Raw genomic sequence first — 16961 nt, 5'->3', positions numbered from 1 at the left:
TTGATAAATACATTGCATTCTGACAGGATTGTTTTATTTAAAAAAATGCTCAATAAGATATACACTGTATTTGGGGAGGGTTGATCACAAATTTTAACAGCAAAAGTTCAAATCTAACCACTGATTGAAATACTTGGAAAGAATATTAGAAACAAATTATATTATTATTTACAACTTACATATTCAGAATTGTTAAAATTATTATTGCTATTGCTACATTTCAGCAGCATCCCAGTCATCCATGGCTGATTGGATTGTTGAATGGACTGTTGACTGGATGGCTGGCTGGTGGGATGGATGGTTGGACGGATTGCTGGCTGGCTGGTTGGCTGGATGGATGGAAGGATAATATTTGTGTGCTTTCATGGGACTGTAATGCAAATACTATCCCTCAAATCATGAATTAATTCATAATAAATTTCGTAAATGACTTTGACGTAACCACAGATAAAAAACAAAAAACTGATCAGCAGTTTCAGAGATATGGAGGATGGAGCAAACTGAGACCACTGCTTCCTTTGATTTGACTGTACAGGACAAATCATGTATCTTGACAGCAACCAGGCTTACAACATAAGTAGTTTTCATGCTGTCTAAAAGAATCATTTTAAAAAGAATTATGGAGCTAAGTGACTATGATGAGAGTCTTTCTTGTAAAATAGCGCCATACTCAAAATGATTTAGAGTTATTTTAGGGTTTTGTGCGGTATGAATGCAGGTGCACGCAAATAAGCACATGTGTGCACACGTGTATCTGTATAAGCATGTCCGATGGGAGTAACCGTAGGCTGTACAATGCACATCCGACATATGTTAATATAAGGATCAATACATAAGATTAAAGATGTACATTACTTTATTTATCCCCAGTAGTGAAATTGTTTTTCTCTTGGTTTTTTAACACACACACACACACACACACACACACACACACACACACACACACACACACACACACACACACACACACACACACACACACACACACACACACACAAACAAACACACACAAATGGCCTGTAGACATGTAATTAATAAATAGTGGAGTTTAGAGCAGCCACATAGCAGTGCTCAGAAGGTGAACTGACACCTCCCCAACTACCAGTTCACACTGCATGCTTTGGTCCATGCTGTACCTGAACCAGTGACCTTCTGGTCCTACTGTTGCCTTGAGTTACTACCACCCATATGGGGTGGAAAGACAAGAGTATGAATGTGTATGTGTATGCAGAAATAGGAACTCCAGAAACTAATTGGCTACCAAGCAGTCTGCATGACGTGTTTTAAGAAATGATGCTACGGATTTTCTCTTACTTCCATATCCATGCGTCATACGGGAATATGCTGAAGTCTTAGTAAATGAAGCAGAGTGATTCTACCAGCTACATACCCCTCTCTGTCACCCAGGGTTACGCTGTTAGTCTGCTACTATCTGCAAGAGTTCATGTAGTGATTAATCTATTATTAGATAATACTCCATTTCTTGCATTAATATTAATACTGCCATGACTTGAATAAACGATTTGACTGGTGTGCAATCTCACTGGAATGTACAACAAGCTTTGGCTCTGCAAGTTCACTTTCATCCATTTCATGCATCTATTTTCTTATCCAGTGTCAGGTCTTGGTGGCAGCAGGCCGAGCAAGGTATTCCAGACATCCCTCACCACACAAAACTTTCCAGATCCTGTGCGTGATCTTGGGAGTAATGGGTCCGCTACCATTTTGACATGTTCAGAAAACCTCCAAATGGAAGCACCCAGGAGGTATCCAAATCAGACACCCAAACCACCTCAAATGGATACTTTTGATGACAACAAGAAGCAGCTCTACTCCAACAACTCTATGGGTGTCCCAGCTTCTCACCCATCTTTGAGGCTCAGTACAGTCTCCCTGAAAAAGGAGGTTATTTTGGCTACTTCTATTCACAATATAATTCTTTTGGCCACTTCCCAAAGCTCACAACCAAGGCTGAAGGTTGGAACATAGATCACCAGGTAAATCGAAAGCTTTCCCAATGGCTCAGCACCCCTTTAGACACAATGGTGTAATACAATTCCTCTGTTACTGCTGATGCTGCACCAAACTGCCTCCCCAAACCAGCAAATTGCTTCTTCCAGGTTTGGCATGAGTTTCAACCTCAAGCAAATGAGCGTGAGTATCTTGTGATCTTGTTCATGACATTGACTCCATAGCAATCCAATACAGTAAAGGTTTGACTGATCTCCTATGTTAAACAGACGGCCAAACCCAATCTAAAAAAGGTCACAATCGATGCCACTGTCATTCATTCAAAATCTAGATATGCACTTGTCTAAGTTCAAATTGTATAACAAAACACATATCCATGTCAATATATTCAAGGCCCACTCATGCTGAGGCTGACAGGTTGGGGATCATATATTCTGTTTTATCAAACTTAAATAGAGTGACACATGATGCTCACCTCCCAATTTTTTTGCCTGTCAGTCATCTTTACCGCAATGAATAAAGCCCTGCACCAGTACAAACTGTCACACTGTCACTCTTAGGCTTTAAGAAATATTTCACGTCACTATTCAGGTGGAGCCAGGGAGGAATTCCTCTGTCTCCTTTGATTTTTCTGTCTAATCCTTCATTTTATGTGGGTTCTTTGTTATCTCCCTGAAGGGGGAATCACATTTTAATTAGGTCTATCCTTGGTTAGCGGTTCTTCTTAACATCTCCCTGTCCTATGCGCTCATCCTATGGGCTTTGCCTCCTTGTCAGAGACTCAGTCCCCGCTCCCTGTCACAATCTAACATCTTTGCCATCTTGTGCCATCTTTTCATTCTTTAACTGCTCCATCTCCTCTCACAATCTTGCTCTCCCGCTACTGACAACAAAGAGCACCCTGTCTGACAAAACCTGTTTTCTGCAGTTGCGAAAAACACAATGGAAAGTCACAACAATGGAAAAAGGAAAAAACGAAATTGCATATATTAGGAATCCTGAGTGCAGACAGCAAATGGAAATTGTCAGCTGTTGGCTCTTGGGTGGCTAACAGTTCACCTGTAAAGAAAATGACCAAATCTATTTAGTGAATGGGATACTATCCAGTATCTTACTGCTACAGGGGCAGAGGGAGCTGCAACATTGAACTGCATCATTGGCATGGTTTTGTGATGAATTCATGAGTCTCTCCTGCACACCATCACCCCTTCAATACTTAGACTATGATGTCACTAACTGACACAAACAAAAATTTTAATCAAATTGTAAAGGAGAAGAATGAGCCAGCTACAGACACATGTTCACAAGTTGCAATGCATCAGAACATTAAGAGACCAAGGCACTGTTCTAAAAATACAAGCACGTCATATGCAGTTTTGTTGTGATGATGGCACATTTTAGCCTTTAATTCTGCAACAATTAGCTTGATTCTGAAATTGATTTCTTTCCCTCTCTTAAATAAGTGTACAGTAGTGATCTCTGCACTCAGGATGTCCAGTTTCATTGACATAAGGTTCATCTGTGTCTTTGACACAAACAGAACTGTCAATGCTGAATTCGATAAAGCCCTTGCCAATACATGCTTTATCCTACCCCATGCATGAAAATAAGATCCACACATGGTTTAGAAATACAACTGTGCATTAAAACAGGAAACTACTGTGCAAGTACAACAAAAAGGTTGTGGATGAACAGCAAATTTTCACTGTTAATGCACCATGTAAATCTAAAGTGTTTAAGAAGAAAAACAATGGCTGAGATGTAGGAACTTCAGAGAGTAAAATGTTCCTAAAATGCACAATTCGGGGAAACTAGCCACAACCTTTACCGTTTTTATGCTGAGACCACAAGTGTTCAGGCTGTGGATTGATTACAGTGCCTAGAAATTATGGCTCCTGCACACCTAAGCTGCAGTGCAACATGGGTCCTGAGCACCAAGGAAATGTTTTCTGTAAACACAGTGATGTCTGCACAGATGTCATGGTTCAGATTTATTTAGAGGGCAAATGCTCCATTAGTTGGGCTTTTTAATTAGCACACTTGTAAGAGAGGGTCATTTAGAATCCCTGACAGAAGACTTGCTGATGCCACACACACACCCACACAGCACAGATCTGCTTAAAAACCAATAACATCTCACACAGTCATCAACAAACACAACACGTCAACATCTCGGGTGCCACAACATATCAACTATAAAATAGCAAAACAACACAAACAAATCTACAAATGCCTCCGCCAAAACCACCACACTCATTAACAAAGTATATTATAAAAATTTACATACAAATACATATTCATAGAGAATACAACAAAACTGAGGGGGTTGTCATCATACCATTTTCAGGGTGCTCGGTTTCTCCAATGCTGCCATCTGGAGTGGTTCTCTCATAGTGGTCCTCAGGCAGGGTCAGTGGCCCGATGCGAGGACCAGACGATGACTTGCTGCTGGGAGTCTCTGATTCCTCCAAACCGCTGTCATAGTAGCTGTGCTGTGAGGCATCCTGCAGGTCCTGCACAGGGTTGGCGGTGGAGAAGGTCACTCTCCGGTGGGGGTGCTAAAAAACAGAGACAAATCCACATCTTCAGCACAGGGAAAGACATTTCTCCACAGCACTTTTTGTTTAAAGGTGCCATGGAGACATTGCACAGGTTTGTGAGGATGCTCAAAGTCCCCCTATTTAAAACTGCTGAATGGATTTCACTGACCTCATAAAGTTCACTCTTCAAAAGTCAGAAAATAATATTAAATATTAAACACTCTTAAATATTGAATAGTCTTTTGCTGTACTATTATGCTGAAGATTATATAAGGTAGAAACACATTGCCAGAGAAAGGTTATGGACCTTCATAATAAGAAGTGACAATTTATGCAAAAATGTCTTGAATCGAGACCAAAAAATAAGTAAGGTGTTAAAATATTCCATACTATATTACCAAATAAAGGATATACATATGAGTTATTTGTTAAAATATGCTGTATAATACTGTTCTGTATTTTTGAGGAATGATTAATATGTATCTGTGTACAGTACATTGTTAATAAGACGATTGTGACTATTTTGAAACTGATGGTGGCGTTCAAGTCTTCATACCTCGCTGAACTTTAAATAGTTAGTACAGTACCAGGGTAGATAATGTAAAAAATATATTTTATTAATTGTTTATCTTATCAGGAGCTCCAGATGGAGGTAGCTTGGGGTATGGAGAAAACAACAATGTAAGGCCCATGTGTCATTGTCATTGTCACTCTTAGTTACGTTCAGAACTCTTAGTCATATAGAAACCATGTCTGTATATTGATACAGAAAGAAACTCTCATGCATGTAGAATATGTCTACAATTGTATGGATGTAGAAGCATACAATATAAACAAGAGTCAAAAAGAGTCACACAAGACGGAGAACATTGAATGTGTTATTATGAGTCAGACAAAAGTTTCATTTTGCAAATCTGCTGCTGCCAAATTAATTCCAATGATAATGATTGGTACACTAATCAGTTGCCGCGGCGAGCTCCTTCCTTTCTCCATATTTGAATATTTCCCTTTTTCACAGCTTTTGATGTTTAACTGTGCGGAAAGCTGGACAATATTTCTGCATAAGAGGAATCCTAATCTAAATAAGGCTAACAATAACAACAAACGCAATAGTGGAAATATAGCTTGTGGCAGTCACCAGCATCAGAATACATTAGCAGATCTCCCTTTGCTAATATATTCTGATGAGAACTGATAAAAGCAGGAGAAGAATAAATGAATGAATGAAAACAAAGATGAAATCTTAAATTTGATATCTTGAAGTGGAGCATAGCGTTACAATAAATGATTCAACATCACACCCTTTATCAAATTGAATGGCTTGTAAATACAGTTAGGAGACCATTAAATTTCCTCCACCAAAGATCAGTTTACTAATGGATACTTACCACTGATCCACAACAGAAAGATGACTCCTTTCAGAGCAAATGCAGTCACACTCTCCCCCCACCCCTACACGTGATAGCCTCTCGTAAAAGTCAGGAAAGCACTGATACAGCAGAACAGGCCTGCCTTTGCTGCACGAGCCAGGCCAGATCAATACTACAGTCCAGTGCTTTTCACCATTTGACCACCTTTCTGGCAAACAAGCCCATGGTCTAAATCATTTGAACCATCAGCCTTTTAGTCCATATACATTAGATATTGAGAAATGCTTTTAGAGCTTAGGTAAGTGCTATCAGCGCTGAGGCCATAATACTGTTAGTGGACTTCGAAATGTTTCCAGAAACCTGTTCATTTCCCAGTCATTTCAACTAGTTGCATTTCTCTCTCTTCGCACTGGGGCATCCCTTCCTCTGCCCTCTATATAATGATTGTAATGATTATTTGAGTCCTGGAGTGCATCAAGCCCCCATCTCCCTGCATCACAACACATCACTACATCAATAATTTATACGTGAGGTATAATGAGGCTTTAGATTTCTTTAGATTTCATCTGTGGTGAAACTTCAGTAAAATGTTCAAAATTTCTAAGATTTTTACACAATGTTATGTGTTTGCAAAAAATTTGTATGCTTGCTGTAAAAGGAAATTAAAGTGTAATGAAAGGTTTTAAGGGTTCAATTACACAAAGTAACATTTTCAAATACATAGGACCCTTTCTAAATTCTTTGTTATCCAGAAACTGTAAGAGTAAGAACAGCCTTCATCATTTTTCACATATTTGTATTGCATAGATTTTTCTAGTTCCATTTCTGAAGTTGCCAGGATATATTTGATGGAAGTAGACCATACTTAATTCATACTTAACATTAAATCCCAATGCAGAACTGCTTCAACATGTAAGATAATTGTGTGTTCTTCTACTTGATATTTATAAGTACCAGACCGGAGCAGACAAATTACATATTTCAATGGTGCATTCTTAAAATATAATCGCAGGTCGCTGAGGTTCCACAATTATTTAAATGTGTGTTGTTTAGTTGTTTAAATATGTATTCTTGCTTAAACTTCTCCTCAAGGCATCACTCCAGAGAGTCAGCAAGTTTCCTGGGTATGATAACTAGCTAAGGCTGCAGAGATGGGAAATAGATTCTCCTTTCAGTCAGAGCACAAATCCTTTGCCAGGCCTTGGGGGCTGCAGGGATGCGGCAAGACGAAAGGATGGAAGGGGAAGCTGAGCAGGAGTGGTGAGTTGGTCAGGCAGACACGGACGGCACTCTGGCTTGAGGGGACAAGAGGAGGGATTAAATTCTAGGAGACTGGAGGCGGGAGAGTGTGAGAGTTTGGGTATTGTGGTGGTCGGAGTAAGAAGCTACGGGGCTGAGAATGAAAGAAGGGAAATTTATGACATCAGAATTCATAACCACATTTAGAATGGGTTAAAAAGGCCTCATTTATACCCCTATTATTACAGTCCCAAAACACATAGAAAATAGCAGAAGAATTCTGTCTCTTTCAAGATCAAGCACGTTTTCCATTGTAATAAAGAGTAATTATCAATTTCTAGGTATAAATGTATCTCAGTGGAACCTCTTTCTGAAGCAATGCAAATCATATGCACACTTCTACGTTGACTTGAGATGGCCATTCATCGTGTATGCGAATTTCGAGTCTAGCGTTATTCCTGCTCACTAACAGAACATTATGGACTCAAGAAAAAAACAGAAACAACAGCAACAACAGCACACTGTCTGCTGAGTTATTATCACTACTCCAATGTAGATCTGCTTCGTTACTGCTCTGAGCTTACTCTGCGGTTTTGAATTTGAGAGGTTATCCTACCAACTACACTCAGGTTTGGAACATACAAATCTAAGGAGAACTTTTCAAAAACGTGTGAGTGCAAGACTTTTTTGAATTGCTAAGGGAAATGTGTCCATTTTTACCTACAATACAATTGCATTTACTAATACTTTTTGCATTGTTTTGATAGGTAAGGTGTGAAAATAATTTCTTTGGTGGCTAAGTTTGTTGGTGAAACGTGAACAAATACTGATTTTTAAACAAATATGTCACTCTTCTCACAATAATTGAAAACTGACGTATTTTCTGCGCAATGAAGGCAGTGTGTTGACTGTGATCAATATTTCCCTTTTTCAGTGGACAATGAAACCTGGACAATAGAAACTTTACATATAATATCCAACTGGGAGAGGCGTTCTGAGTACATAGAAGAGAAAATGTAGACCAATAGTTGTTTGATGTGCTGGTATTTGAAGTTGCTATGGAAGCTAAGTGTGCTCGAATCATAATCACTATAATTTGTCTCCCTCCTACTGATTTGTATCAGCTAAAAAAAGATGCACAAGCACAAATGTACAGCATACATTAAGTAAACTTTGAGGATAATGAACTTAACAGATTTTAAGTCAAAGCAGGTGCATCATGCATAAGGAAAGCAAAAAACAATGCCTGAAAGCCGTGTATTTTTGAGACTGGATGCCCATATCAGAAAATGCACAAATAGACATCAAAATATGTCATTTAACAAAACATCTTAATGGGTGGCTATATGTCTAATTTAAATATTTACTTTCACACTGTCCTTTGTAACTGCTACAAATTACAAATTGACATGTAACAGTGACGTCATGTCCAGAGAGCAGCTGGTCCCGTTGTGTTTGCAACCGCTGCAAAAAAACAAAAAAAAAAAACAATACAAAAATAAATAAATAAAAACATATATCAGCCAACTCTACTGCTAATGTTGTGTGCTGTGATGGAGGACGTCTGCACTGAGACAAGATATTGCCATGGTGTGAAGAGTGAGAGGATACATCTCCATTATTCACCCAGCCTGCAGCATCCTGTTTTGTGTCTGTATCTGAAAAATGCACCACGGGTTTGTGAATTTACTCATGCCTATGTCGTTTCCACAGCAACTGACACAGATGGGCAATCGCTGATAGTTATATCTAATCACTTGCAAGTAATAGCCTGGACAATCTGTCCTAAAGATGGGATATGAAGTAAAAAAAAAAAAAAAAAAGATAATGCATTTTGCCTGCAGCTTGAAAAAGAACCACTGCGAATCCCTGATGGGACAGCCGACCCCACTGCTGCTCCTCCTGGAGCTACCTGACGCCACATCCCCATCAGGTGCACTGTCATCCAGCCAAACATCAGCTAGTGCAGAGAGATAGTGGTACTTGTGTGGAAGAGAAAGCTTTTTCATCTTCTCATTTTTGAATAGACTTCCAACAGTTTTAGGTGAGTTAGCCTAATAGTTTGAATCTGTGTCTTTTGCTTTCAACTTTCCGTTTTGATGGATTTGTGTTTGAACATTTGGTGATCAAGGTGGCAACTGTGTTGTCTGTACTGTCAAAATAATTCCCTGGTTTTCCGGTAGGTACACTAATGTAATAGCAGCAAAAATTCTAACATATCACAAAGCACAATACAATTAATCAATACAACTCAAAGAATGTCATTGTTATTCATAGTCGAATAGTACTCTATTGATTCTTTTTCATAAGTCACCTCATTTTTTTGGTGAATTTTTATGGTGGTGTAGCCTTTAATATCTATACTGAGATTTAACAAATGAGGAAGCATCCACTGTTTAAAGAATTAACCTCTAAACTTTAAAGCAGAGCAGCTGATGCCTCATTTATGACACCTCAATTGCATCTTCATACTGCTTGCTGCAACATATCCGGATCACAGTGAGAAATTGCACAGTTTTTTTTTTATTAATTCATCATAGAAAATAATTCAGTAATCTATTTTCTTCTGATGACAAATAACAGCATGTACTAGACTTCTGTAATAAATCTCTTCTGTATATCTTCTCATCTGTATTTCATTCCTTTGAAGACAAAATATTATTTTTCCATAAGATGAAATAATCAGAGCATGAACCCAATGCAGTATTTAAAAAGAACATCTTGTTGTTTACCATGTCCAATGGGTATTGTCACAATAAGCTTTCAAATGTTTTTCTTTATTTATATTTCTATTACACAGAGGTATTTTTTAAGCTGAGTCACCGTGGCGGGTGAGTCATGCTAAATGTTAAGAATTTTAGATTAAGCCAAAAAAAAAAACCATGTAACACCAGATTTTCATAACTTTAAAGACAGTGCATGGACGACAATAGCAAACCCAAACGCAATCTATTTAAATATAACTATTGTGCTGTACAAGTGCTGCAATTTGTAAATGCACAACATAGCGTCTGCAATGAGAGGGTGTTTTTTGCAATGTAAGAAAAGTGGTAAAATTGGACTCTTGACGATAAAAACTGAAAGTATGCTTCTCACAGCCAACAATGGAGAGGGAAGACTCAATAAGTTTGTGTATCTTGATTAATATTCCAAAGAATGTCTTTACTATATAGAATTTTAAGTGAATACACTGACACTCTTCCTAAACTGTGGGAAACCAACAGTATGTGGCTGTGTTTATCAATCTGGAGTTGAGGTATGTTCTAAGTGAAGTGTAGCTGGAAGCTAGGCCTTGCCTATTGAATCACAGTTATGTGTCTCTCAGATATTATGAAATGGGTTTTCTGCCCATGTTAAAGGAGACGGCTGATGTCTCAGTGCCCCTGTGATATGAAAAATTCAATTTAAAAGGATGAGAGAAAGAATGGTGCACGGCCTATTTTCATTCCCCCACACAGAGATATGAGAATGATGTTCTGTTGTGTGGAGGAAATGATGCCAATCGTGCTGCGGAGAAATTCCTTCATAATTCAATTCAATTTCTTCTAAATCCCAATGGCGAGCTCCTCTGGCAAAGAGGGGCAAAAATGACAGAGACAAAGAGGGAGGGCAATAGACTGAGATGGAGGAAGAAGACCTAAAGATTGAGACTGAAACAATGAATGAAAGAGACAGAGAAGAGCCAGAGTTGCTAAAAGGTAAGAGGAGGAAGCATAAGTATGATATGGATGGGAGAAAAATGTTTCAGTTCAAATATATGTTGATCAAAGTGGCATAATTTTTTAACCTCCCTAACGTGGATAAACGCTAGTAAACTAGTACCACACAGTGGTTAAGTGTGGTAAACTGCTAGTATATATATATATATATCCCCCTGGTGTTGCAAAAGCAACACTGACAATAAAATGTGCACGCAAACTGTTTGATGGCAGTCTGAGAGTTCCCTGAATGTGGGACCAAGAATTTCCATTTAGTTGCAACGTCTGCGAGTACATCCTGGCTCTGCTGTGCAGGAATCAATGAGCTGCTGCCTTTGAAAGCACAGAAAAAATGAGCTGCACCAACAAATATGACAATGAAGAAGTGCACCTCTCAGTGTATCCAGCAAGCATAAAACCATAATGACTAAAGCAGTTGTGAAGGAAATGCATATGGAACTGTTTTTATTTTCCATTCCACTATTATGTCCTCCATTCTCATCCCATCTACTGCTCTCTCTCTTGTTGCAACAAGCACACACAGACACAAGCATGCGCATACACATACACACCCACACACCCACACACGCAGTTGTTTTTGTAGGTGCAATAGCTCCAAGGCAAGCAGCATGGAATTGGAGTCTTCAAAGAGTTTTGGATTATCAAAGAGACACAGCTACCAGAAAACTAGGGGACACGCTGGAGAGGGGGGTGGGAGGAACATAAGCGGGAGGGGGTGGGGGGTGAGGGTGGAGGAGGGGATGGTTGTGCAGAGGAGTCAGCATGGGTTTGGGTGGAGTATAAAGTGATCAGACAGAGGGAGGGGTGGGTGGAAGGAGTGGATAAAGAAGTCTGTTTGTTCGTGTACAGTAAATGGAGAAAGAATCTGGCTGGAGTGGATGCAGTAGGAAAAAATGTAAATCTCATATACCATAATGATCTCGATAGGTAAGATTGAATTTGTGTTCTTCACTCCCTGTGTTACCACCTCTTGATTATTTTGTTTTGCTTTTTTTTTTTTTCTTTTCTTTTTTTTTTTGGCTGGAGAATGTCCTTTCAGTGGGGTTACTGGCCTTGAAATACCATAATGTTGTCACAGTAAAACCAAGTATTACCACAGCAGGACCCACTATGTGTGAATATAGCTGCCATGTCTGATGACAAATCTGACTGCTCGCGACATTCTATTTGACAGGATGCAGGAATATTGGTGTGAATGCATCACCCTTCGACAAAAAGCTCCCTGTCAGCCACTCTGTCCCACAATGAGCTATGAATGTGTCTTTTTTCCCATTACATGAAGACCTCTCACTATAGAACACATTTCAAGTCAGTGTGTAAAAATGATTCTGGTCGGTTCACTGCTGTCTGCTGCAGGGCATTATCCAACAATGATCCTGTCTCACTGGTACAGCAACCACACATAAACCTCCCACCTTCAATGACCTGTTTCAAAACGAATTCAACTCATTTAGTGTGTGATGAGAGCATAAAATGTTCCTAACGCACAATGTCCCAAACAAATCAAAGTCATGAAAGCAATCTTCTTCTATGTTCACTACTGTATTTTGAAAAATGGTCTCACCCTCCTTTTTCGGGTTGCAAGATATTATAACAAAACATCAACATCGCAATTTTGCTGACGAACAATGCCAACATGGAAGGACATGCTATGTCGATTAAGACATAATAACTGTTTTGCTGTGTGAAACAAAAGGAAAACTTACGAGGTTAGTATTTTCCATCACCAGAAAAAGAAAAATCTATTTATATTTAAATAGCTGTTTATCATCCACCCAGTAAATTGAACAAGAAATTACAGATTACAGGTAAATAGCACAGCTGGTGACTCACAGGTACATTTTAAAAATTTATCGAGAAACATGTTTTTCCTAAACTCCTCTCCACCTGCTCTCTGCTCATTTGTCAAGAGTATGTCAAGAATCACACACCATACGTGTAACAGGAGAGATAGCAGAAGCATGACCCAAATGTAGTCCTGAGATTTTTATTTATTTTGTTAGAAGAATATAGACTTTGAATTATTTTGGTTATGAAGAATTATATTTAACTCTGTCTGTACATGAATAACAAATTGTATGTCATTTTAAGTGTTTCTTTTTAGATGTTTGAAAGAACGTATTTCACTGTCAGGGTTGTTTTTATAGTATAACCCAATTGTGTTTTTGTGGTAATAAGAAAATCATCCATCCTCACCTCATTGCCAATATTATTACTGATACTTTTTTCTGACATGGGAAATGAAGTGTGAGTATGAGCAAAAGGTCAGCGTCTATGCTGAAGAAACTGTCAAATTCTTCCCAAAAAACCCAAACAAAACAATGAAGCCCTATATTTGGAGGGTTTGAGTGCAGGTTTTCATTGCATCACTTAGAAAACACACAAAAGAAACAAAAAGCCAACAGCAAAGTCCAAAAATTGTATTCCTTCACATCCTGTTCATGAGCCACACTTATCTGAAATAGGGAAGTTTCATACAAAAAATGTCGAGTTCTACATCTATTAATGATAATAAAAAATAAAATGAATCAGAATGATTATTATTGCTCCACATATTTTGTTTAGGTGGTATTTTGCCGACATATATAAAAGAATGTGATGCAGAAACTCAAATGTAATATGGTTTTGTTTGAAGGGGAAGGATTAGGTAAAAAAGCTAAAAAAAAAGTATCAGTTTTTAAACTTAATTGGAACAGCAGAGGGATGATTGGTTTAGGGTTTAGATGGCAATGCCTTTCAGCTAACACTATCATTGTCTTAAACTGTGGGGACTACATATGCTAATATAGCTCATAGGGCCAAACCTAATCCTGTAAAAGGATTCTTAGCGTTGGCGGTTTGCAAGCAACGTGCTACTAGACACTCCAGAAACGAATCAGCCACACTTACCTTTTGTCTCTTAACAAAGACACAAAAGGTAAGTGTGGGAGAATTGCAAAACAATAAAGAGAAAAAGAAGAAAAAGAATGATAGGTTACACGGAGTTAACATGGAGAGGGGCTTCAGAGGCTATTCTCTGCTAAAATGCGAAGGAAAAAGCAGAACAGAAAGAGAAGAGGAAATCTCTGCCTTCCTGTTTGGTAAAAAAGATATGAAGTGAGAAAAGATTTGATCAAAGAAAAGTGATGTTATGAGTATGCCCTGATAAATGACGGCAGGAGGGTGAAATTCCACCTACAAAATAAGATTAACATGACAGAGGAGGAGCTTTATTGATGGTTCCCGTTTGGGTTGGTCTGCTGCTGCAACTGCATATTTCCACTTTCTCAGAATTAGATCTTTCAACCTTGCATGTGAAGGCTTTAATAAGGCACAGCAACGGTTATATATTAATGTTTGGTTGTTCATCTATGTTCCAAAGATGACTGTTGATCTCGTCCATTAGAATTTAAATTCTGAGTTTTGAACATCCTCAGTGTTCACTGAAATGTGCGTGCAATCTATTTTCCATTTTCACTGTTAATTTGGCTAAGGGGACATATGATTATGACGTCAGTTTTTTATTCATTGGAACGAGTGGCCCTTGTTGTTTGTGTTCTTCTGACTAAAACCACTGCACATTTGTTGTGCCGCATGTATAATTTCCCAACATAACAGTTCAAATTTAGAGTTTAGGTTTTATCAGTTTGTCTTTAAGTGATTAATCTCAATTAATCCACAGAATTAAACAATGACAATTCCTTTGGCTGAACTAAACACTTGCAGATTTAAAATTTACGGTGAAATGGTATAACAATATCATTAGACATGCATTACACAACAGCAACAAAACAAATTCCCTTCTCTGTCACCCCTTTGGTTCATTTGCACTGAACTACACAAAGACAACGCAATGCTTCCTAGACATGTCTGATCTGAGTAAACACTCAGCAGTGAACCTAAAAGCTGATATATTTTACCATCCACCCTGATGAGCACTCATCTGATGTGATTGTCACTGTTCCTTAAATAATAGACTTCATGTTAGGTAAGCTGCGCACAGGAACACATTAACCCCACATCACACCTACTTTGGCTGGTCAGGGTACTCTGTTCACACAGATGTCAGCGCTGTTTACGCATATGCAGGTCTCAGAGGGGGTACTAACAGACACCCCATCATGTTTCCATTTTTTTTTTTTTTCATTTGGAACATCAGGACAAATAAAGACACATCATTGGAATTAAAACAACAAAAACACTAAGATTAAAAAAAAAATGAGTTAAAGTACAAGCAAACCTTGGTTGTAGAACGCTTTGGACATCGAACAAATCGGAATTCTACCAAAAAATTCGGAATTTTTTTTGTCTTAGAAGTCGAACAAAATTTGGAAGTCAAACGCAAAACAAACGCCTTTTTAGGGCAGCCGTGGCTCAGTGGTATCGCGGGTCTTCCAATGTTTTGTGATCAGTGGTTCGATTCCCGCTCGCGCCAGGTCATTTGTTGTTGTGTCCTTGGGCAAGACACTTAACCCTCCTTGCCTCCAGTGGGGCACTCGCTGGTGTGTGAATGTGTGTTATTGTTCTGCTCGTGGTCGGAGGGGCCTTAGGGGCAGATTGGAAGCCAAGTCTCCATCAGTCTGCCCCAGAGCAGCTGTGGCTACACACGTAGTCTACCATCACCAAATATGAATGAGGAGTGAAAGAATAGTGGATCCAATGTAACGCATCTTTTAGTGTCCAGAAAAGCGCTATACAAATCTAATCCATTATTATTATTATTTCTCACCGCAAAGTGCGAGAAAAAGGCAAGAAAAGTCGATAGAAAATGTGACGGCAATGTGCTTTTTATTTTAGTTTAGTGTATTGAATATTTTTTCACTTAATTTGCATTCCTTTGCCTATGCTACGAGTTACGGTACCGTAAACGTCTGTCCAAAAGACGACGGTAACTCATACCTTAGGCTAACCTGATTATGTAGATGTTCTTTCTTTCTTTCAGTTTGTGTGCCCCCTTCAGGGTGCATCGGGGCATCCGGCAGGGCTGTGCCCTGTCTGGGATGCTCTATGCACTCTCTCTGGAACCCCTCCTCTGTAAAATATGCAAAAGCATCGACGGTTTGATTTTACCTGGTGTTAGAGAGAGCATTCTTTTATCTGCCTATGCTGATGATGTTGTTGTTCTTATCAAAAACCAAAGGGATGTTGATGTTTTGGTGGGTTTGACAAACTCATACAATGTTTTAACTGCTGCAAAAGTAAACTGGAGCAAAAGTGAAGCCCTTGCGTTTGGTGAGTGGCACGGCAACTTCCCGGTTCTTCCTCAAAACTTGTATTGGAAGACTGATGGTCTCAAATATCTCGGTGTGTACCTGGGAAATGAGACAACCACCAGGAAGAACTGGGAGGGCGTCAATGAAAAAATAGAAGGGAAACTTACAAAATGGAAATGGTTGCTCCCCAGACTGTCGTACAAGAGAGGAGGGGGGACAGGGCCTCATCCACCTGGCTAGCAGAACAGCCACGTTCAGATTACAGTTCATCCAGCGGTTTCTGACCAGACCAGTGGATCTGACGTGGAGAGAGGTGGCCAGCTGCATATTCAAACTTGTGAGCAACTTGGACCTGGATGCTGCACTGTTTTTGATGGACTATAAGTTTCTAAAGTTAAATGGTTTGCCTCCGTTTTATTGTGGTGTTTTTAAGTCATGGGCCCTATTTAAAAGCAACCATGGAAAAAGCTCTGACTCTCTGTTCTGATTCCTGAAGGAACCACTAGTGCATGGAGCCAGGTTGGATGTCTGCAGTGGAGCCACACCTGGGCTGTCTGCAGCGCTTTGCAGAACCGGGACCATGACCCTCCAGCAGCTGGTGGACAATACCGGGCCAGCGTTGGCAGATGCCCAGGCTGTGAGCTCCCTGCTGAACATCCAGTCCACCAGGGTGGCTCAGAGGATGCTACAACTGTGGAGGCAAAGACTCTCGGGGGAGGAGAGAAGCCTCCTCCTGGACTATAGTACAGGGACTTTGCCGGACAGCAAAGATCCTTTCCCTGAGGTCCACATCAGTCCCCTGTTTGGAGAACTGGAGGGTCCTCTCCTCGGAGATGAACGAGATATCAACCTGCACACGGCCAACAAAAAAATACTGTACAGACAATGTGTAAAAGTAATCAACAAGAAAGGCCTGTGTGACAGAGCACC

At 39.4% G+C, this 16961-nt stretch overlaps 1 protein-coding gene across 1 annotated transcript in view; it reads right to left on the bottom strand.

Moving 5' to 3' along the window:
- The window catches only part of pcdh1a (protocadherin 1a), a 97304-nt gene that overhangs the window by 16353 nt on the left and 63990 nt on the right, over positions 1-16961 (bottom strand). Inside the window, exon 4 of the mRNA XM_068330338.1 lies at positions 4310-4529. Coding sequence (XP_068186439.1) covers positions 4310-4529 — 220 coding nt within the window. The remainder of the gene's footprint in view (positions 1-4309; positions 4530-16961) is intronic.

This window comes from Antennarius striatus, chromosome 13, assembly GCF_040054535.1.
Source record: "Antennarius striatus isolate MH-2024 chromosome 13, ASM4005453v1, whole genome shotgun sequence".
Lineage (NCBI taxonomy): Eukaryota > Metazoa > Chordata > Actinopteri > Lophiiformes > Antennariidae > Antennarius > Antennarius striatus.
Note: the sequence above shows the minus strand (reverse complement) of the source record. Positions and strands in the feature narration are given on the sequence as shown.